Source organism: Triticum dicoccoides, chromosome 3B (assembly GCF_002162155.2).
Source record: "Triticum dicoccoides isolate Atlit2015 ecotype Zavitan chromosome 3B, WEW_v2.0, whole genome shotgun sequence".
Classification (NCBI taxonomy): domain Eukaryota; kingdom Viridiplantae; phylum Streptophyta; class Magnoliopsida; order Poales; family Poaceae; genus Triticum; species Triticum dicoccoides.
In genome coordinates this window covers 764,851,446-764,873,994 of record NC_041385.1, presented here as the reverse complement: position 1 = coordinate 764,873,994, position 22,549 = coordinate 764,851,446, and the positions used below count along the sequence as shown (strand labels likewise).

At 46.1% G+C, this 22,549-nt stretch overlaps 1 protein-coding gene across 1 annotated transcript; it reads left to right on the top strand.

Annotated features, from left to right (window-relative positions):
- The first annotated feature begins 1,345 nt into the window (after nt 1–1,345).
- LOC119278367 (DNA-directed RNA polymerase III subunit 1-like) lies at nt 1,346–14,097 on the top strand. The gene is made up of 27 exons (XM_037559723.1): nt 1,346–1,594; nt 1,676–1,805; nt 1,903–2,052; nt 2,139–2,295; nt 2,397–2,578; nt 2,699–2,817; nt 2,901–3,000; nt 3,620–3,820; nt 3,902–4,050; nt 4,126–4,267; nt 4,424–4,564; nt 4,659–4,847; nt 5,162–5,396; nt 6,855–6,948; nt 7,374–7,608; nt 8,125–8,316; nt 8,858–8,956; nt 9,355–9,558; nt 9,653–9,925; nt 10,735–10,882; nt 11,217–11,368; nt 12,088–12,246; nt 12,327–12,443; nt 12,516–12,601; nt 13,056–13,260; nt 13,386–13,588; nt 13,777–14,097. Exons 1-27 carry the CDS (start codon nt 1,524–1,526, stop codon nt 13,829–13,831), a joined length of 4,188 nt encoding a protein of 1,395 aa, XP_037415620.1. The 5' UTR covers nt 1,346–1,523; the 3' UTR covers nt 13,832–14,097.
- Nucleotides 14,098–22,549: the final 8,452 nt, after the last annotated feature.

The following is a 22,549-nucleotide window of genomic DNA, read 5'->3' as shown; positions in this document are numbered from 1 at the left end:
CGAGGGCTTCATTGCAGTACCGGCAGCGACGACGAGAGCTTCATTGTAGCACCAGCAGCCGGCGACGAGGGCTTCATTGCAGCACCGGCGGCGACGACGAGAGCTTCATTGTAGCACCGGCGGCTTCATTGCAGCACCGGTGGCCGTGACAATGCCTTCATTGCATCACCGGCGCCGGCGGCTTCATCGCAGCACCTGTGACCTGACGACGTCGCGCCCCATACAACATGCAGCACCAGCAAGTGGGTTGCAGGCTCGCAACACGGGTGGAAGTTGCAAAGCAGCGTGCCAGACGCCCCCCTCGCCGGCGCCGGCGACGCTCTGTAGCACCGGCCGGTAGCGCCCCTGGTGCATTGAAGCGACTGGTTCTTCACAGCCCCGCCGGAGCTCCATTGCAGCCCTGGTGGCATCAACGACCCCTGAACGGCGCTCCATTGCAGCCCCGCCGGCCTCCATATTCTTCTGCAGCTCCGGCGGCCACCACTGCAGCCCCGGGGGCATGTCTGTGCAGCTACGGTGGTCTGGCGTGTCTGCAGCATCAGGGTTTGCGCGAGGGAGAGGAGGGATGGGTGCGCGGGAGGAGCACGTGCAGATTTCGGCCGGGCGGGTGGAGGAGGAAACTACCGGAGTGGAGGAGAAAAGCCATGCCCGACGAGATCTAGAGAGAGGTTGAAGACGAGAGGAAGTCAAACTGGAAAAAACATGCGGCTGTGCGCTTCACATCGTGGGATAAGGGAGGGAGCGAGCTAAGGGGCGCGTGGAGCCCACCGGAGGCGTGTCGATCGTTCAAGACGGCTTACAAGTGCGATTGATCAACCGGATGATTTTAAACATTTTCCATGAGAGATGCGGCAAGGAGAAAAAAAGAACAAGATGATGTATGTTGGTCGTTGTACAGCAAGAACTCGAGAGAAAAGCAAAAAATAGAAAGAAGCAAGTGATAAATATGTTTGTTCCCTAAAAACAAGGAAGTAAAAAGAGTCGAGGATCAACCGGATGATTTTAAACATTTTCCATGAGAGATGCGGCAAGGAGAAAAAAAGAACAAGATGGTGTATGTTGGTCGTTGTACAGCAAGAACTCGAGAGAAAAGCAAAAAATAGAAAGAAGCAAGTGATAAATATGTTTGTTCCCTAAAAACAAGGAAGTAAAAAGAGTGGAGAGCGAGGATCGAACTCGGGATCTGGTGATTACGGCAAGGAAACCCTACCAACCGACCTGAGACGGATCACGACGAAACCCTAGAAAAACAGGGACATATACTGTATTTCGCTTTACCTATTTAATATGTTTCCTTCCGCAAGTGAAAAGTGATCGGTTCCGCGCCGCCTCCCTCCCCAGGAGCCGCCGCCGCCGCCGCCCCTCGCAGCCGCCGCGTCCCGTCCTCCCGCTCGCCCCCCGCCCCTCCTCCAGCAACGAGTGGGAGCGGCCGGTGCCCCCGGCCCCGAGCAGCCACCGCCTCCTCGTAAACCCATCCGCCACAAATCCACGGCCGCGGCGTCGGGCGGAGCCGTCCGGGCGAGATGCTGCGGCAGGAGGAGAAGCTGCGCTGCACCAAGGAGCCCTTCATCGAGGATGTCGGCACCCGAAGGATGTAAGGATGCTCTGCTTCCCACCCCCTTGCGCCGTCGTGTTCGCCGCCCGCTCACTGACCCCTCGCCCCGCTTCGCTGCAGAAAGAGCATGCGCTTCAGCATGTTCTCCGGCAAGGAGATACGCCAGTCCGCGGAGGCGCAGGTCTGGAACAACCGGATCTACGAGCCCAACATGAAGCCGGCGCCCAACGGACTGCTCGACACGCGGATGGTAATCCCTCGCCCATCCCCATTGATCAATTCAGGGATTCATATGTGCTCTAGCCAGGCATTGTATTGTATTATCGGTTTACTGTGGCAAATTCCAGGGAGCTGCGAACAAGCAGGGGGAGTGCGGCACCTGCCACGGTTCGTACACCGAGTGCCCAGGCCATTTCGGTTACCTGAAGCTCGCGCTGCCGGTTTTCAATGTTGGGTTCTTCAACAATATCCTGGATGTGGTCAAGTGTATCTGCAAGGTAACGCCGAGGAGAGGCTTACATGTCTTGGGGTCTGTGATCGGATATGTTGTGGTTCTTATACTTGTTACCCCGTGCCTTTGCAGGGCTGTAGCCGGGTCCTTCTTGTGGAGAAGGATCGCCGAGAGTTTCTGAAGAAGATGCGACAACCTAGAGCAGAACCATTGGTCAAATTTGCCCTCATGAAGAAAGTGAGGGACAAATGCAAGCTATCCCGTTGCCCCTGGTGTGGATTCATAAATGGCAAGCTTCCTTCTAATACTCCTTTTCTCTCCTATGTTGCTTGTCGCATGTGAATTTCCCTTGGGATTTCCTAGTAACGGATGAACTGGTTGGATGTACAGGTGTGGCTAAGAAGGGCAGAATGGGCTTGGTAATTGTTCATGATTGTAGCAAAACTTTGGACGGAAGTACAGAAGAGCTCCGGTCTGCGTTATCACACAAGAAGGAAAAACTAGCCATTACTTCAATTCACACGTTGGACCCTGCAACTGTTCTATCTCTTTTCAGAAGAATGATTGATGAGGTGGATGCCACTCTGTTTTCGTCTTACAAGAGTATTTATTGCTTTCTGCCGATTACCGCAGTACATAGGACATAGGTTTTTTTCCTGTGTTTTTTACTATCACACTTCAATATTCTGCAGGACTGTGAATTGCTAAACCTTGGTGATAGGCCTGAGAAACTTATCATTACAGAGATCGCAGTGCCACCTGTGCCTATCCGTCCTTCCGTTTTTGTTGGTGGGGGTGGTGGTAGAATGAGGTTTGTTCTTTGGCACCTTGAACTTATATAACGACGTTTCATCATAACCACATGAATGTCATTAATTGTCTTGCTTCTCGCAGCAATGAAGATAGTATTACTTGCATATTGAAGAATATTGTTAATACAAATTCCATCCTTAAGGGGACCCTTCAAAGTGGTGAACCGCTCGTGAAGTGCTTTGTAAGATTACCCATAGTCCTTCACTCGTTTTTCTTTCATTTCTCTTATATTTACCACTGTTTTCTTTGCCTCTACGGAGTGCTACATATGTGTTATCTGAAATTTTCATTGCATTCTAGAAAACTAGTCTTCCTCTATTTGTTCATGAAATGCCCAACTTGAGAGCTGATTGTTGGATATGATGATGAGGTCTGCTCAAGAGACACTTTAAATATTTGTTGGTTGTATGGAAGTGCTGCTCAGGAAATATGATTTATACGCGGCGTGAGATAAATAGACATTTTTGCTAACGTAATTGAATATTTAGTAATAACTTCAATCATTAGTGTTGAATTATCATCCTCCCTGTATGGGCTGGTAGCTGGTGCATTATCAACATCACAGTCCAAACAATTCTGCAATTTAGACATATAAAACGGCAAGATATTTTACACATTCTCTTCTAGATTAGTGCCCAAGTAACTATCTCAGAAGTGCTGTTTGAAGAGGAAATCTGATGATATATCTGTGCTGTAATATTTGCATCATGATCTTTTCTAATCCTGCATTACTTTAATCTGATTAAAGTGTAATTTCATTCGGAAACTCTAGCTCAGTTTTCTCCTTTGTTTCTTTCAAGGATTGCTGGCAACACCTTCAACTTCAAGTTGTTGAATATATCAATAGTGATGCCCCCTGTCTTATTGACTCACAACACCGTGGCCTTATTCAACGACTCAAAGGCAAGACAGGCCGTTTTCGTGGGAACTTGTCCGGAAAACGTACGGAGTACACCGGAAGGACTGTCATATCTCCTGACCCAAATTTGAGGATAACAGAGGTAGTTGTCCATATTTGGTCGATGTTCCTTATGTTCACTGTCTAGTTGATTTTGTATGTCATTACTAATTGAAACTTATAGGTGGCTATTCCTATTTTGATGGCTCGAGTCTTGACTTATCCTGAAAGAGTTTCATACTATAACATAGAGAAGCTGCGTCAATGTATACGAAATGGACCACACAAACATCCAGGGGCAAATTTTATATTACAACCTGATGGAACGAAGCTGTAAGTTGTAATTTTCTGAATTATTTAATTGTTAACAAGTTCAGCTTTCATACTTTGCTGTGGACTACATTTTAGGCACTTAAAGTACTGTGATAGAAGGATCGCTGCTCGGGATTTGAAATATGGCTGTATAGTCGAAAGGCATTTAGAAGATGGCGACATTGTCCTCTTCAACAGACAACCGAGCTTGCATAGAATGTCAATCATGTCACACAGGGTATAAATTGCTCTATTTTCTTCTTCGAGAAAACACAACAGCTTTGCGTTTCAATGCATTGATAGAAAAGGAGAGTTTATGTACACGCCTGATTACGATGTACTTGTTGTACTAAATGATTTGTCTCACCTTTGGTTCCTTTTTTATCGAGTTCAGGCAAGGATAATGCCCTGGAGAACACTAAGATTTAATGAGTCTGTATGCAACCCTTACAATGCTGATTTTGATGGAGATGAGATGAATTTGCACGTCCCACAGACAGAGGAAGCTCGTACTGAAGCACTTATGCTTATGGGGGTAGCACTTGCAAACTCTTCTTTTTTAGTTTAATATTTTTGTTTTGCTTTGGATGCACTAACACTAGTTTGATACCTGATATTTAATTTCACAGGTTCAGAACAATTTATGTACCCCTAAGAATGGGGAAATACTGGTTGCTTCCACGCAGGACTTTTTGACATCTTCTTTTCTGATCACGAGAAAAGACTCCTTCTATGACAGGTCTTCCTTTACTCTCTTATGTTCATATCTTGGAGATGCAATGGAAAATATTGATTTGCCAACACCAGCATTAATTAAGGTAATATTTTCTTTGAATTATTTTTCTTTATGGCTATATGTTCTCCATGCTTTAATGTTTATTGCAAGCATCAAAGTAGTTATATAAACAGTTAGCCATTTGTGCTTCTTCTAATGTTTGTTAAAAGTATATACATCATAAAATAGCTAATAAATTTGCAAATTATTAATATGGAAACGAGGCACCCTCACTCTGTGTTGCTACTTCTTTTCGGAAAGCAAGTTTCAGCATTTTTATGCTTAACAAGAGACTTTAAATGGAGCATGTTTTTTCTTGTTACTCTGGAATGACTATATATCTCTGCTCTTTTGCAGCCTATTGAGCTTTGGACTGGTAAACAACTATTCAGTGTGTTAGTACGTCCTAACGCATTTACAAAGGTCTATCTGAATCTTGGTGTTAGAGAGAAAATCTGTACGAAGAAATGCCCTCTTACTGTCGAAGATAAGACATCTGAAGCAGTACATGATGCGATGTGTCCGAATGATGGTTTTGTCTACTTCCGAAACAGTGAACTTTTATCTGGGCAAGTTGGGAAGAAAACTTTAGGTGAGAACATTTTATAAGTTTGTTTTGATTTCTAGTTCAATGATTCATCTAAAGAACCATTTCTTGGGATTAGAAGGTTGAACTACTGTTCTAGTTTTGTATGCGTCTTCTTAATAAAATGTTTTGTTTGTACTGCATAATTTTTCTTTTCATTGTAATGCTTCAGACTATTTTATTTACATGCCTGAGTGTTGAAAATTATTTATTTGATGTAGGAAGAGTAGTTTTTCGTCTTGTCTTGTAAAATAAACTTTGTATGTTCCACCCAAGCAGCAAACTGTTATTAGTCTACGCTACCATGCTTCACTTTTGTGCAATAGCCGAACCTTACTTTGCAATGATTTCGCTCTTGAACACGCCCCAAAGCGCATGTCATATTTCATTAGAAGGAGAACGCCAGGAAGGCGCAAAATACAACTATAACTAAACAACAGAAAAAAGCACAGAGAAAAGAAGTGATGCAAGAGCATCGAAAACAAGCTAAGCTAACAAACTAACAGAGCTACCAAAAGACAACCAGAGAGTGGTCAAGGAAAACCCCCAGCTCAAGCTACCACTGCATCTGGAGGCCTAGCGTGCAGTGGGAGCAGGCAAAGCGCCTTTGCTCCTGCCAACTTTCAGAACTTCAGCTGGCTGTCTGACCATGCGTCCTTGAAGACAGCACATTTCTCCTGCGCCAGTCTCCAAAGAGTGAGTGATCAATGATCTGGAGGCCCTCACCTTATCTCCTGGATACGATGTAGTTTGTAAGGAGATGGGAGATTGTCTCATCCTCCTGGCTTCACAGAAGGCATTCATCTGGATGTTGTAACAAATATGCTCCAAACAATGTGCAGTCCAATAGCAATTGGCTGCCCCTAGCCAAACAAATATCTTGCACTTAAGAGGCGCCCAACATTTGCGATGATAATCTCTCTTTAGCTTTTTTCTGCTTGCTAGTTTCTTTTGCAGTGTTAGATAGATAATTCTTGTTTTTTTGGGCTTTTGAGCATTCTGTTTTGGGAGTTACTTGTATCTTTGCGTCATTTTGACATACTCCTTAATGTTAAATGTCACACATTTTGATGCATGTTGGAGAAAAAATTCAGAAATTATACTACAGAGTTTAGGATGTAAGTGCAAAGCTCAGGATTGGACCTTGGAATTGTTTTTTGGAGGAAATGGGACCTTGGTATTATTGATGTATGCCAATTTATTGACTGTATGAAATAGTGCATTGTATGGTCATATCTAAATTATCCATGTCAATCTAGATTCCAGGACATTATGTACCGTGTTCTTGGGATATTTCCTTTTCTTTCAGGAGAGTGTTAGTTATTCATTGTCATAGCTCTGTCATGATGTACTCTCATGAATCATGCCATAAACCACATATTCATTTGGCCTAGTATTTGTTATTTTTGCTTTTCTTGACAGATTGGAAAGCAAACCAAAATTTGATTGACGTTTTGTCTCCAGGTAATGGGAATAATGAGGGCATGTTCTCCGTTCTTATAAGAGATTATAATTCTCACGCTGCAGCAAGCTGTATGAATCGTCTGGCGAAGTTTAGGTGAGACTAGTTCAAAGATTTGTACAACATTATCCTTTCTTAATTATTTGTAATTTTGTACCATACTACTAATTTTCTCTTATCCATTTGCTCAAGAGAATAAAAATGTGAAGGTACCATCTTTACTTTCTTCTAACTTGTATACAAATATATTTCTTTTTCTTATTTACTTTCTGAGATCATACGTAAAGGACCATCTTTACTTTCTTCTAACTTGTATACAAATATATTTCTTTTTCTTATTTACTTTCTGAGATAATACCTAGTACACATTTTTTCCAAATTCATATAGTGCAATTCTCATTGAAATTTTGCAGATTATCAATTGTATATTTGCTTATTTCAATTGTGATTGTAAATTGCTTTGCGAAACTAGTTTATAAAAAGTTTGTCCTGATCCAAGGTATTTACCTTTTCTCCTGCAGTGCAAGGTTCATAGGGAATCATGGGTTTTCAATTGGTGTGGATGATGTCCAACCAGGAGAAAGTCTAAATGAGAAAAAGGGGAAAACAATAGGAGAAGGATATCAAGAATGCCATGAGCTTATTGCTCAATATTCAAAGGGTGCACTCAAACCACAACCAGGATGCAGCAGAGCTCAAACATTGGAGGCTCGGATATCTGGTGTACTGAATAAATTAAGAGATACAGCTGGAGATGTAAGTTCTAACTGGTTTTCTTGGTCCATCCCGATTCCTTAACCAATTAGCTTCTGATTGTTTTTCTAGCCGGAGCCTTTTTATAGAACTATATATTAGGGGTGTTCAATTATGAGTTGGCAAACCCAACCAACCTGGCTGCTTGATACTCTAGTACAACCGTAGGTGTACTGTTCACATCAGCTGCTTGGACAAAGCCGTTTTTGAACACCCTATATTATACAAGTTGGAAAAACTTCGGCGTCAGATTCCTTCAGTCTAACATTTGATATTATGTTTGCAGTATCACAACTTTGCAGTTTTACCTAGCAAATTTTCCTTGTACAGATCTCTTTTTGACTAGCCTAATTTTTTCAATACACAAGTTTCTTATCACTAGCCTAATTTTTATTTTAAAGTGAGGATTTAGTGAAAGTATCGATAAATGATTCAAGTCCACTGGCGAACCTGTTGTGTCCATTTTCAATTAATCATACTTGTGCATTGAATGACTTGAGTTTAAACTTATTTTTTCAGCACTGTATGAGTACACTTCACTGGAGGAACAGCCCATTGATTATGTCTCAGTGTGGATCTAAAGGTTCTCCAATCAATATCAGTCAGATGGTTGTATGTGTTGGCCAACAATCAGTTGGAGGACGCCGTGCCCCAAATGGTTTTATAGATCGAACGCTTCCTCACTTCCCTATAAATTCAAAGACCCCCGCGGTAAGAACAGGACTAAGAAATATGATTTGCTCATTTGTGCAACCACTTCTTGTTTTCGTATGCCATGCACCAAACACTTGAAAATTTGCTGAATGGTTATGTGAATCTTTATTTTGTTGAGGGCCCGTCAGCTCTGTTGCAGGATATCTTGTAGAAAGATTCAGACTGTTAGGGCAAAATTAGCCAAGTACCATCACGAAGTTGTATAAATTTGAAAATTCCATCCACCCTGAGGATGACTTGTGAGGCATGTCCGCATGTGGCCCATGTCAGTGACACGTTGGATGATATTTTTCAACTAGTTTTTATCAATCACAGTGAGCAATCCATTTGCTCGTATAGTAGTAGTGTATTATTTGCATACAGCATTACATGAAATGACATTTGTAGTCAGAATTTACTAATTGATCTTTAATCTTTTTTTCTTTTCTACTTGGTCCAACTGCCATTTTATTTGCATTCAGTGTGTGGGACCATATTATTGTGACAACACATGTATGTTCTCTTCAGCTAAGTTATTTTCTTTGTCTTCAATTTGCAGGCGAAAGGTTTTGTTGCTAATTCATTCTATACCGGTTTGACTGCTACTGAGTTTTTCTTCCATACAATGGGTGGAAGAGAAGGTCTTGTTGACACAGCGGTAGGTCTAAATCTAGATCATATTTTGGTTGCATACTACTCCTATTACATATAAAAAATGTAATTTAGTTCACTGATTGGGCCAGCCTGACAGCTTAGAATGTGCAACTTTTAAAGCAGATCATAACACTAAAGCTGACTAGTTATTTCAGTAAAGGGAAAGGGTAATCCCAGCCCCATCAGAAGGCAAGATACAGTAAGAAGACATCATCAAACTTCTAAAACCTGGAATAGCATACATCAAAACTTTATTTTTTGGTATCTGCAGCAACCTACCAATTATGTCAGACTTCTGGATACTTCAAATAACCTTTTTCTTTCAAAAACGTAGATATATCATTTTATTTCTTAGTTGGAGTCTGATATCTGTTTTTTTTTCTTGTGAACTTCTAATCATAGGTCAAAACGGCAGAAACTGGATACATGTCCCGTAGGTTAATGAAGGGTTTGGAAGATCTCTCAGTTTTCTATGATCAGACAGTCCGCAACGCTAGTGGTGGTATAGTTCAATTCGTCTATGGAGATGATGGCATGGATCCTGTAAAGATGGAAGGAAAAGGTGGCAATCCCTTGAATCTGGACCAATTGTTTATGAAAGTCATGGTTAGTTTTAACATACATGAATGCTTTCTTAGATTGATAAAGGAAAGTGTGCCTTGTGCTCTGTTCATTGACCAATGATGTCTTGACATTGTAGGCCACATGTCCTCAAAGGGGACATGAAACATTATCTCCTGAGGGAATCTCACAAATGTTAAATGATAAGCTCTCCGAACAAGACCCCTCAGCTGGTGGTTGTAGCGATAGGTTCAAGGAATTGTTAACAAAATTTGTCGGGAATCGCATCAAAATGCTGAGAAACACAAGGCGTGCACTTCACCTAGATGAAGATCATGTGGGAAGGAAGGACTCCAGCATTGAGGAGTGCGTTGCTGCTAATATTTCTGGCATATCTGCAAAACAACTGCAGGTATGTATCATACTTTGCATTTACTAATTCATAATTGCTTTGCCAAAGTGCTGTAATCTTAGACACATCGCTTATATCCAGTTAGGCATGGTCAACAGTAGGTACAGCAAGGTTGGCTTTGCTGTTGCTGGAGGTAGGATGTCGCTGGGTAATGTAGGAAGTGCCGTTGTTGGCTGGGTGTAGCCTGAGCCTTAGGCTTGTACCTAAACTTCTTTTGTCTATCTATGCATGATGTATCGTGGCACAAATCTTCCATTTTTTTCTCCAAGAAAAAGAAATCCAGTCAGACTTTAGATCTCTCATTTAAATGCATGAGATTATCAACTTTTCTACCAGCAAGTAGATCAGTATGGTAACGGTTTACTGTTATGGTCCTTTATTGGTGTTCATTCGTGCGTTTAGAGTTACTGCATAAGTTGCATGCTGTATTGATCTACTTGTCAAGTTTGTAGGCTTTTTAAATTTCTTATATTAAACAAGCTGGTGGTTTATGCTTGTTGCTTGCCCCGCAAAATGTGCCTTGCTTTTTCCTGTCAATGTCAATACAAACTAGCAACCACTCCTAAATTATTTGAATGTAAATTTTGTGAGCCTCTTTCAAGCACTTCAACTGTGATATGCTCACCAAACACTTCCTGATGCAACATTTTCCTAGTTTTGTTGAGAAATGAATCTTTGGTAATACACAGTACCACAGTAGGTAAGACTGGTTTTAGATCTGCTCCAAGGATTGTTATTTATAGTTTGTCCGTGCATTTTGTTCTTCTGTCGGTCTGCTATGTGACTTGTTTTTCCTTTTCCTGGCTCAGGTTTTTCTTGATACTTGTTTATCTCGTTATCACTCAAAAATAATCGAAGCAGGAGCATCAATTGGTGCAATCGGGGCTCAGAGTATTGGGGAGCCTGGGACCCAGATGACACTGAAAACCTTTCATTTTGCAGGAGTAGCCAGCATGAGTATCCTTTCTGTGCTATGTATTTAAGGAAAATTGTGGTGTTTTAACATGCTGAAGTGGGGCATATTTAGTTTCTTATCTGAAACTTTTTATTTAGGGGGCTGCTCTTGTCATTTATAGTTTAACAAATATAACATGATACTGTCAACAGTTCGAACAAAGAGGTTTTATGCCGTCACTATTAATATGGTACGATGTTGTGGCATACAAAGTCTGTAAATATAAACACATGATGTTGAATTCACTAGATTCATTTCCTTTATACTCCCTCTGTAAACTTTTATAAGATTGTTTAGATCACTAAGTACTTGTTTCCTTAATGAACACCAATAAAGATGTTACTCTTGGAGTTCCTCGCATCAAGGAAATCATCAATGCTGCTAAAAAGATAAGCACGCCTATTATCACTGCAGAACTTTTGTCTGGGCAGGATGAGTCATTTGGCGTAAAGGTGAAACGTTGTATCGAGAAAGTAGTGCTGGGCGAGGTATATTTTTTCAGAATTTCTTTTAAAATTTTACGCGCACATAAAGAAAGTTTGGCTGCTTGCACTTTCCTCCTGTTTTTCTTTTTAAAAGAACATGTTGCATATGTTTAGTCCATCCATAGCTGCAAAGATAAGTAGATTATTTGTCATTTCCCAGGCATTAAATTATTTATGCATTATAGAAACTTTACAGGAGGCCCTGATAGTTATATTATCTATAATTGTACAAAACACAGTTCACAAAATATGCGGATGACCATGTTCAAAGGACCTAGAGGGGGGGGGGGGTGAGTTTTGCAAAGAGAACTACAAATGCCTGAAAAGGACAGTCTAAAAGAAGTTTATAGCAAGAAATTCAATCCCAGAATCGAGGAAGTTTGGGCTTTCGTTATTGATGCTGAAACTTTTATTTGTATTTGGCTGTTTTTGTGATACTAAAATAACAAATATAATTATATTTTTTGTACGATTTTTCTTATCTGTCCAGCAATAATGTTAATAACTGTTAGTTTAATAGCAAAATATTGCACTGTTAACATGTGTTGGCTTGAAGTGGAGATTATTCAATGATTTGTGTTGGTTTTAGTTTGTCTGGTACTGTAGTCCTTGCATCTCTTTTTCTACATGAGCATGGAAATGAAGAAAAAGCTATTAGTGTAACTGATATATTTTGTAAGGAAGCACTCAACTTGCTGAGAAGCCTTGTAATGCCTGAACAGGTGGCAGCAGCCATAAAGATTGTCTTGAAATCAAGCCAGCCAAATTTGGTTGTGAAACTTGATATGCAACGAATAGAAGCTCAGGGGTACGAAGGAATCTCTGCCGACTCTGTGCAGCTATCAATAATAAATTATCCAAAACTCAAGTTAAAATCTCAGGTATGAATTACGCTTTGAGTTTGATGTGATATGTCCAATACGTTCTCTGTGGTTGTAATCATGGTATATGATATTCGCAGCATGTTCGTGTAATTGATGAAGCCAAGTTGAGAATATATCCAGATGGAACAGATAGATCCAAACTCCAGTTTGAGCTGCACAATCTCAAATCCATGCTTCCAAAAGTGATTGTGAAGGTAAACACGACGCGCTATGTTTTTTTTTGGGTGCCATTATGAGGATGTTGCTGACAGTTTTAATCAATTCAGGGTATTCAAACTGTTGAAAGAGCTGTTGTCAACCCCGTTAAAGGACGTGACAAAACCATCGAAAGATATAACCTGCTGGTTGAAGGGTAAGACTTTTACTATTTATTCAGCTTTGGTGGCATGAAGTTTGCTGCCGGTGAGGAGCTTGTTGTTACCTTTGCTGGAAAGTGTCAATCGCAAGAGCGCTCTCTAAAAGACTTCATGGACTGTTTCTTATTCCGTTTGAAAAAAGAGAGATCATGCGCTTTCTAATTTCAGCTTTGGTGGCATGAAGTTTGCTGCTGGTGAGGAGCTTGTTGTTACCTTTGCTGGAAAGTGTCAATCGCAGGAGCGCTCTCTAAAAAATTTCATGGACTGTTTCTCATTCCGTTTGAAAAAAGAGAGATCATGCACTTTCTAATTTCTTTCTTTGTCAACCTTCATTCAATGATGTGTTGAAATATTTTAGCGAATTGTTTCTGGGAATTGTTTATAAGCCTTGCTGTGAGTATTTTTGTGAGATGATATATGGTAACCAAGTACATTCATTGTGTATTACAGAACAAACCTGTTAGCAGTATTGGGCGCTCCAGGAGTTGACGCTATGAAAACAAAAAGTAATCACATCATGGAAGTGAACCAGACACTCGGAATCGAAGCCGCAAGGAGATCTATCATCGATGAGATTCAGTATACATTTGAGAGCAACAACATGATCATTGATCTGAGACATATGATGCTTCTGGCAGATCTGATGACATACAAGGTACAGTAGTAGTAACCATCAATCATGACACTTTGATCTTACAATTGCAGCACCCTCCATCTTTGGCCGGCCTCATCTCCTTGGAAGACTAACGAGCATTCTGCCTGCTTTTATGCTCCGAGCAGGGGGAAGTCCTGGGCATCACGAGGTACGGGATTGCGAAGATGAAGAGCAGCGTGCTGATGCTGGCCTCTTTCGAGAAAACTTCGGAGCATCTCTTCAATGCTTCATACGCCGGGCGCGAGGATCAGATAGACGGAGTCAGTGAGTGCATTATCATGGGCATACCCATGCAACTTGGCACCGGCATTCTCAAAGTTAGGCAAAGGTACGTGCGTGCATGCGGTTTGGCCTTAAATTTCGCTGCGTGCTCCGAGATGACAGTTTTGTTTTTCTAGACCTGTTTCGACTACCAAGAAAAAAAAGACAAGACAGTAGTAATATTGTTTTAATAAATCCACTCTTAAGCAACAAGACAAGCACATCTGTGATTTTTGTTTGTTTTTCTGCTTGCAGGCTCGAGAGTTTGCCTGAATTTAAGTACCAGCCTGCCCCGATCATGTCGTCATAACACACAGAGGCATACCGCAGTGAAAACCCATCCATCCGGAGCTGGAAGAGTCGGAGCAGCATAGATTGGGCTGTAGGTAGTTTTGAGGCGCCATGGCGTTGCCATGGGCAAGGCAATGACATTTCTGGACAGGACCCGTAGCCACCGGGTCGCTTTAGCTTAGACAGGAAAACAGAAAAAACAGATGATTTTGATAGCATTTATACCAGTACTAGTGTTGATTATATCTTATCGATCTCCATAAAATGGATACTGCTTGATTGTTACTGCTCCTTCCGTTTCCAAATATTTCTTTCTAGGCATTTCAAATGGACACAACATACGGATGTATGTAGACATATTTTAGAGTGTAGATTCACTCATTTTGCTCCGTATGTAGTCATGTGTTGAAATCTCTAGAAAGACAAGGGAACGGAGGGAGTACCTGATATGCTTTCTTTCTTGTGTGTGTTAATTTTGTTGGCGCGCCAAAGTTGACCAGCTTGTGCGTTGTTCGTCGATAACATAGTATAGATTAATCAACTACTCCCTCCGTTTTCAAATACAAGTATTTTTAGAGATTGCAACAAATGACTATATATGGAGCAGAATGTACACTGTAAAATATGTCTATATACTCCTTCTGATCCTAAATATAAGTCTTTGTAGAGATTCTATTATAAACCATGTACGGATGTACATAGATGCATTTTAGAATATAGATTCACTAATTTTGCTTTGTAAGTAGTCCATTGTGGAATCTTTATAAAGTCTTATATTTAAAAACGGAGGGAGTACATCTGTATGCTGTAGTGTATTTGAAATGTCTAAAAAGACTTGTTACGTATACAGTGCATGTTGTTGAGCTGATAATCAAAGATCATACGAGAATCGAGTAATTAATATGCATCCATCAACAGAACACTTTGTTGGCCAGCTCACTGACCACCCACCCTTCCGTCTCGCGCATCAATTCCGTTTGAATCCAATGCGGCCCCGCCGGGAACCCGCAATAGAGATTCTCAAGAACGGCAGCGTTGCGGAGCAAGAATCTGGCCAACGTCCTTTGCGCCCTGCCGCCTTGGTAATGCACCAGCTCGATCTTCCTCACCCGGCTCCCCAGGCATGGCGGCACCATCGCGGGTGCCAACCCGCAGTCGAGGCTGTCGTACCGGCAGTAGTGGAGACGGTGCGCGTCAAGGAGCTCCCCCTCGCTACGGCGGCCGACGTAGGCGTGGTGATCGAGTCCTGAGTCCCACTGCCACTCCGTTTCACGGGGCGCTTCTTCTTCAAAGAAAGGGGTCAGCAGCTCCAGGTTCGGAGGATGCTGCTCGTCATGCCGATGAGGCGATGACGACGGCGGGGTCGTCGTTGCGCGGCACGCTTCCGGCCAACTCGAGGTGGCGAAGGGCGGGGAGCACGGGGAGATCCACGAACCACGAGCCCATGCGAGCGGAGCATAACTGGAGGTGTTTCGCGGTCGAGGCCAGCTGATGCAGGAACGAGCCGAGCTTGACGTGCTCCCCCGCCTCCTCGAGCGGGCAGATCGTGCAGATGTCGACCTTGCACGACGTGACGGACGGAAGGCCGCCCACGGTGATGACCGAGCTGTCGGGGACGGCGCCACGGTACTCGAAGGACTGGAGCTCCGTCGTCGTGTCGACGGCAAGGCTGGATAGGTTGTGGCATGTATAAGACAATAAGTTTTGGGGAACCAGCACAACCCTCTAGGGGTGGCTTATCTCATTATATATAATGGATGTGTTACAATATGTACAATATACGTACATAAGTACAGAAGCTATACATAGTCTAACACCCTCCCTCAATCTTAGCCACTTTCTAAAAAACTGAGAAGGGTAAGATTGCGCCTACAAGCCTCAAACTGTGACAGAGGTAAAGGCTTAGTGAAGATGTCTGCAAGTTGATCCTTAGACGAGATAAACTTGATCTGGAGTTGCTTCTGTGATACACGTTCCCGTACAAAATGATAGTCAACTTCAATGTGTTTCGTTCGGGCATGAAATACTGGATTTGCAGAAAGGTATGTAGCACCGATGTTATCACACCAAAGAATAGGAGGCTGTGGTTGAGACAAACCCAACTCCTGAAGCAAAGACTGCACCCAAATAATCTCTGCAGTAGCATTAGCCACAGCCTTGTACTCAGTTTCAGTACTGCTACGTGACACAGTAGCCTGTTTCCGAGCACTCCAGGCGATCAAATTAGGGCCAAAGAATACTGCATAACCCCCCGTGGATCGCCTGTCATCTGGGCTACCAGCCCAATCTGCATCAGAGAAGGCCGAAAGGACCCGAGAGGAAGTCGGCCGAATATGCATACCAAATGTCAGGGTGAACTGAACATAACGAAGAATGCGTTTAACAGCAGCCCAATGAGTATCTCTGGGAGCCTGAAGATACTGACAAACCCTGTTAACAGCATAAGAGATATCTGGTCTCGTGATCGTCAAGTACTGAAGTCCACCAACAATGCTCCTGTACTCTGTGGCATCCGCAGGAGACAAAAGCTCACCATCAACAGTTGTTATCTTGTCAGTAGACGACATGGGTGTGGTGGTCGGTTTGCACTTCAGCATGCCCGCTCTTTGTAACAACTCCAAGGAGTACTTCTTCTGCGTAAGGACAAGACCAGTAGCACGAGAAGTGACCTCAACTCCAAGAAAGTAGTGAAGCTTCCCAAGATCTTTGACCGCAAAATCAGCACCAAGAGAGCAGACAAGAGCATCAGCAGCATACTGAGAAGAGCTGACAAGGATAATATCATCGACATATACCAAAAGATACATAGTGACTTCTGGCTTCTGTAGAAGAAATAATGAAGTGTCAGCAGTGGACGGCACAAACCCATGAGCACGAAGGGCAGAGGCAAGGCGGGCATGCCAGGCACGAGGAGCTTGCTTCAAACCATATAGTGCTTTGGAGAGACGACAGATATAGTCAGGACGATCAGGATCAGAGAAACCAGGCGGCTGTTTCATATAAACCTCTTCCTCCAAAAATCCATGTAGAAAAGCATTCTGCACATCAAGTTGACGAAGTGACCAACCACGAGAAACAGCAATGGAGAGAAGAAGCCGAATAGTGGTAGGCTTGACGACAGGACTGAAGGTGTCCTCATAGTCAAGACCATGGCGCTGCCGAAAACCGCGAGCAACAAGTCGCGCTTTGTAACGCTCAATAGATCCATCCAAATGCTTCTTCACTTTGAATACCCATTTTGAGTCAATAACATTTACCCGTGGTGGTGGAGGAACGAGAGTCCATGTCTTGTTACGAAGGAGAGCATGAAACTCCTGCTCCATAGCCTCTCGCCAATGTGGAATGCACAGGGCAGCCTGATATGAGCGAGGCTCGGAAGATGGATCCGCAACAGCAGCAGCCAAACAAGCAGCCAACCAAGCAACTGTACCATCCTTACGTTCCTTAGGTTTGAAAATGCCACTGCGACTGCGTGTATGTGGTCGGGACACAGGAACCACCGAGGTCGACGGAGCAGCCTGCAACGGGCTGGAGGACGGCGACGTTGACGAGTCAGCCGATAACGAGGAGCCAGACACAGTAGCCTCGGGCTCGGTCGGCGAAGAAGGCTGGCCCACCGGCGAAACCGGCAGAGCAGACGAAGTAGCTGGCGACGCCGGCGTCACAGACCGGGCCGATGGCGAGCCCGGCATAGTGGGCCGTGGCGCGGCTGGTGTCGCGGGCCGATCCGCGGATGAAGGCGACGTGAGGACGGCGTCGCGGACCCGAGCTGCAGGCGAAGACGGCGTGACGGGCCGAGCCGCGGGCGAAGACGGCGTGACAGGCCGAGCCGCTGAAGACTCGACGGCCGCTGGCGAAGAGGGCCGAGCCGCTGGATACTCGGCGGTCGCTGGCGTAGCGGACCGAGCAGTGGAGATGCTCGGCGCGATGGGCTCTTCGGGTGACCATGCATGGGCACGCGAATCGATGCCATGCAACATAGGGCGATCGACGTGCCCATCGGAAGGCGGCGATGATGATGGTGAATCCTCCAACAGCTCCAAACGAGCCCCACGTCCGGTTCCTGCACCATGGTTAGGTAACAGCAAAGGAGAGTATGCAACATCATCAAATTGGTCAGAAGCAACAGAGGATGAATGCAGAGATGGTGGTTCGACAGTGGACACAGGAAGTTTGGCAAAGGGAAAAACATGCTCATCAAACACGACGTCCCGAGATATATAGACACGATTAGTGGGAACATGAAGACATTTGTAACCTTTATGAAGAGAGCTATAGCCAAGAAAAACACACTTCTTAGAACGAAACTCAAGCTTGCGCTTATTATATGGACGAAGATGCGGCCAACAAGCACACCCAAATACCTTGAAAAAGGTATAATCAGGTTGTTCATTAAGGAGAACCTCAATGGGAGTCTTCATGTTTAAAACACGAGTGGGAGTACGGTTGATGAGAAAGCATGCAGTGGTGAAAGCATCACTCCAAAACCGAAACGGAACAGATGCATGGGCCAAAAGAGTAAGACCAGCTTCAACAATATGACGATGCTTACGTTCGACTGAACCATTCTGCTGATGTGTATGTGGACATGCTAAACGATGAGCTATCCCAAGCGACTGAAAGAAGGAGTTGAGGTTGCGATACTCGCCCCCCCAGTCCGACTGGACATGAACAATTTTGTGCTTGAGAAGACGTTCAACATGTTTTTGAAACTGAACAAAAATATCAAACCCATCAGATTTGCGTTTAATAAGGTAAAGCCAGGTAAAGCGACTATAAGCATCAACGAAACTGATATAGTAATTATGACCACTGACAGAAGTCTGAGCAGGACCCCATACATCTGAAAACACAAGTTCTAAAGGATGTTTCACCTCACGACTGGACTCTGAAAAAGGAAGTTGATGACTCTTCCCTTGCTGACAAGCATCACACACTGCTACATCTTTATTACTAGACAAACTAGGAAGCTCATGACGACGCAAAATATGACGGACAATAGGTGTGGCCGGGTGACCAAGACGAGCATGCCACTGTGACGGAGAGACCCAAACTCCACTGAAAACACGGGCGACGCCAGGATGCTCCAGACGGTAGAGGCCCTGGCACAACCGCCCACTAAGAAGAATGTCCCTCGTGCCCCGATCCTTAATAAAAAGATCAAAAGGGTGAAATTCACAAAGCACATTATTATCTCGTGTGAGTTTAGGAACGGAAAGAAGATTACGGGTCACAGATGGAACTCGAAGAACATTCCAAAGCTGAAGACTCCTATTGGCATGTCTAGTGAGAAGAGATGCTTGACCAATATGAGAGATGTGCATACCTGCTCCATTGGCGGTGTGGATCTTGTCGGAGCCATGATAGGGTTCACGAGTGTGAAGCTTCCCCATCTCGCTGGTCAGATGCTCTGTCGCCCCAGAGTCCATGTACCAGTGTGGATCGATGGAGTAGGACTGAGTGTGTCCCTGTTGCTTCTGCGGCGCGGGACGATCAGCCATGGCGACCTGACGGGCATTGTTGCGTGTATCTTTGCCGTCATTGCCAAGACCAAGGAAGCTTCGCTGGAAGCGCTTATGACACTTGGAGGCCCAGTGCCCATCGCGGCCACAAAGCTGGCACACACGTGGACCGCCAGCCCCCGGTAAGGTCGCAGTAGGTGGGGGGGCCGAGGCGGGCGACGGTGGCAGCCCCAAGGGAGACCGGGGTGATGAAGAAGAGCGGCCACCCTTGGTGGCGGCGTTGGCCGAGAGGGAGCCAGTGCCCCTGGAGCGGCGTGTCTCGACCCGTTGCTCAGTGAGAAGGAGCCGAGAGAAAACCTCGTGTGCCAGCATGGGTGTCGAGTTGCCCCGCTCGTTGATGATCTCGACTAAGGCATCATACTCCTCATCAAGACCATTGACAATAAACGAGTTGAACTCGGAGTCGGTGAGGGGCTGTCCAATGGAGGCCAATGTGTCGGCGAGGCCCTTGACCTTGTTGTAGAACTCAGTGGCAGTGGAGTCAAGCTTCTGACACTCTCCAAGCTGATGACGGAGTGCAGAGACACGAGCCTGGGACTGCGCTGCAAATGTTCGCTCAAAGATGGTCCAGGCCTCATGAGACGTCTTCGCGAAGACAACAAGTCCGGCAACTGCCGGCGAGAGCGACCCCTGGATGGAGGAGAGGTTCGCCTGGTCCTGCCCCGTCCAGATGCGATGGGCCGGATTGTAGACCGGACCGTGCACGCTGTCTACCAGTGCGGGTGGGCAGGGAAGCGATCCGTCGACGTAGCCTAGCAGGTAGTGACTCCCCAAGAGCGGGAGAACCTGCGCACGCCAGAAGATGTAGTTGTCGGCGGAGAGCTTGATGGTGATGAGATGACCGAAGTGAAACGGCGGCGGCGAAGACGATCCCATCGAAGGGGCTGCCTGGGGTGCAAACACCATGGAGGCAGCCGGAGGCACCGAAGCCGATGCGGGAGGAGGCGGGACCGCAGCCAGGGCGGACGCCGCAAAGCTCGCGGCCGGGTCGGACGCCGCAAGGCCCGCGGCCGGGGCGGACGCCACCAACCCCGCCAGCGGGGCAGTGTGATCCGCTTGCGGCAGGAGCGGCGGGACGACGCCCGCGGAGTCCGCAGCGGACGGCGGCGCCGCGGTGTGGACCACGAGGTCGCGCCCAAGCGAGGGCGCCGGCGGCGTGGAGTAGACGGAGCCGATGCTCCTGGTCCCGATCGGAGCCGGAACGGCGACGGCATCGAGCGGGAGGTTGAGCAGAGCCGCAAGAGAGGCCGGGAGGAACCCCGCAGCAGTGGAACCGGTGGTGGCGGCGCTCGACATGGCGGCGGTGAAGGCGGCGGCGGCTGCGGCGGCGGTGCGGGTATTAGGGTTTGGAAGCGGAAGCGATCGTAACCTAGATTGATACCATGTAAGACAATAAGTTTTGGGGAACCAGCACAACCCTCTAGGGGTGGCTTATCTCATTATATATAATGAATGTGTTACAATACGTACAATATACGTACATAAGTACAGAAGCTATACATAGGGCAGCACCGGAGGGCGAGCCTGCGGAGGTGTGTGTTGTTGAGGAGAGAGAGCGCGGTCACCGTTCCACAAGCCTCGAGCGTCAGGTCGGCCAGGCGCCGACAGCCGGAGATCAGCCTCTGCACATCGTCGTCCTCCTCGTCTCCGTGGATGTGGGTGAGGTGGAGGGCCTCGAGAGCTGGCAGGCTGACGGCTGCCGGCGGGGAGAGCCTGCAGTAGCCTAGACGGAGCGATCGCAGCGCGGCGCAAGAGAAGAGTCCCCTCGGGACGGTGTAGGTGTACTCTCCACACGCCGGATTCCACGATCGAGCTGCCGTCTCCTCATCGTCGCTGGACGGGACATCGTCTTCGGGGTGCGCGCGGAGGGAACGGTTGTCGTCGGGGTCGTCAGACCTGGGAGGATTCCCGGCGACGGCTTGATCCCCAACAAGGCAATCGGCGGCGACATCGTCATGGAAGCGGTGGAGGCTGCCGGGGCCACTGCAGATGGGGCCGCGGCCAAGGCGGAGGTCGAGCCCGAACTCTGGGGCGGCATGCCACAGGGCGTAGGAGACCCACTGGTCCACCTTGGACCCGTCTTCGGGGCAGTATCTTTCCATGGATACGCGGAGCGCGCGCAGGGGCGCCGAGGCGGCGGCGGGGGACGGGCGACGGTTGCGGGAGAAGAGGGCGGCGGTGACGTCGGCGATGAACCGCGCCTTGTTGCGGTCGTACCGGCCATCGTAGCCGTAGCCCAAGACGGGCCGTCCCAGCGGCTCCATGGACATGGAGACGGTGTGGACGCTGGCCATGACGTGGCGCCACCGCGGCGAGAGCGTCGCGGCGCGAGCGGCCTCCCTGGTTTCGAGGAAGGAGAGGATGTGACCGATTACGCCGTCGCGGAGGTTGCTCAGGCGGTCGCTTCCGGCGTCGGCGGCGATCTGCGAGTCACCCATCGCGCGCGGCGCCGATCGATCTGCGAGATGCGGAAGTGTATCCGCGTATAGAGAAATAATTAGACGTTCTCTTCCCAAACACGTACTCCAAAGGGAGTACATACGGATGTTGGATAACTATTCCGATTTCTTCTCAAAACTTTCCTAAAACAATTCCTACATTAGATAAAAAATTAACGATTAATGTTTGTTTATCCATGCGATTACAAACTCTTTAAATTTATAGAAAAGTATAAAACTTAGCCTAAAGCGAGCCCTCTCAACGATTTGCGCTTCTAGCCGTCGGTTCACAATATAGACGTTTCTAACTATTGGATCTTCTGTGTACAACCATCTGTCAAATCCTGGCCCTGATGTTCTATGTGCTACTGTTGCATAGGCCAAAACGACGGCTATGGTAAACTGGGCCGTCGGACAACCCATTCCAGCGTTTCACTAAAGTATGTCCGGCTTCACTAAAGGGGACTCTGCCCACCGCAGCCAACCGATTTAGTTTAACCGTAGTATACTGCTAGCCATGAATACCGCATCTCCTTCACGCCCGACACGAACGATACCGTGAAAGGCTCCACCACGGCGCGGCTGCCCATCAACCTCACGGCCGAGCCGCACACCCCTTCCTACTCTAGGCGCTACCGCCGACCCAGCGTCTTGTGCATATCATAGCACACATGATGGACCCAATTGCCGATGCATATGGCTCAACTCATCTGCATACGCTCATCAACTGTCTTGGGACATTGAATGCCTGGCTGACAGATCTGACCACATGGCTTT

Bases quoted from the DNA above. Each gene is read 5' to 3' on its own strand.
- LOC119278367 (XM_037559723.1), top strand. From the start codon at position 1,524: ATGCTGCGGCAGGAGGAGAAGCTGCGCTGCACCAAGGAGCCCTTCATC. The intron at 2,296-2,396 runs GCAAGCTTCCTT...TTGGATGTACAG, and splicing joins CTGGTGTGGATTCATAAATG to GTGTGGCTAAGAAGGGCAGA. The intron at 13,261-13,385 runs GTACAGTAGTAG...TGCTCCGAGCAG, and splicing joins CAGATCTGATGACATACAAG to GGGGAAGTCCTGGGCATCAC.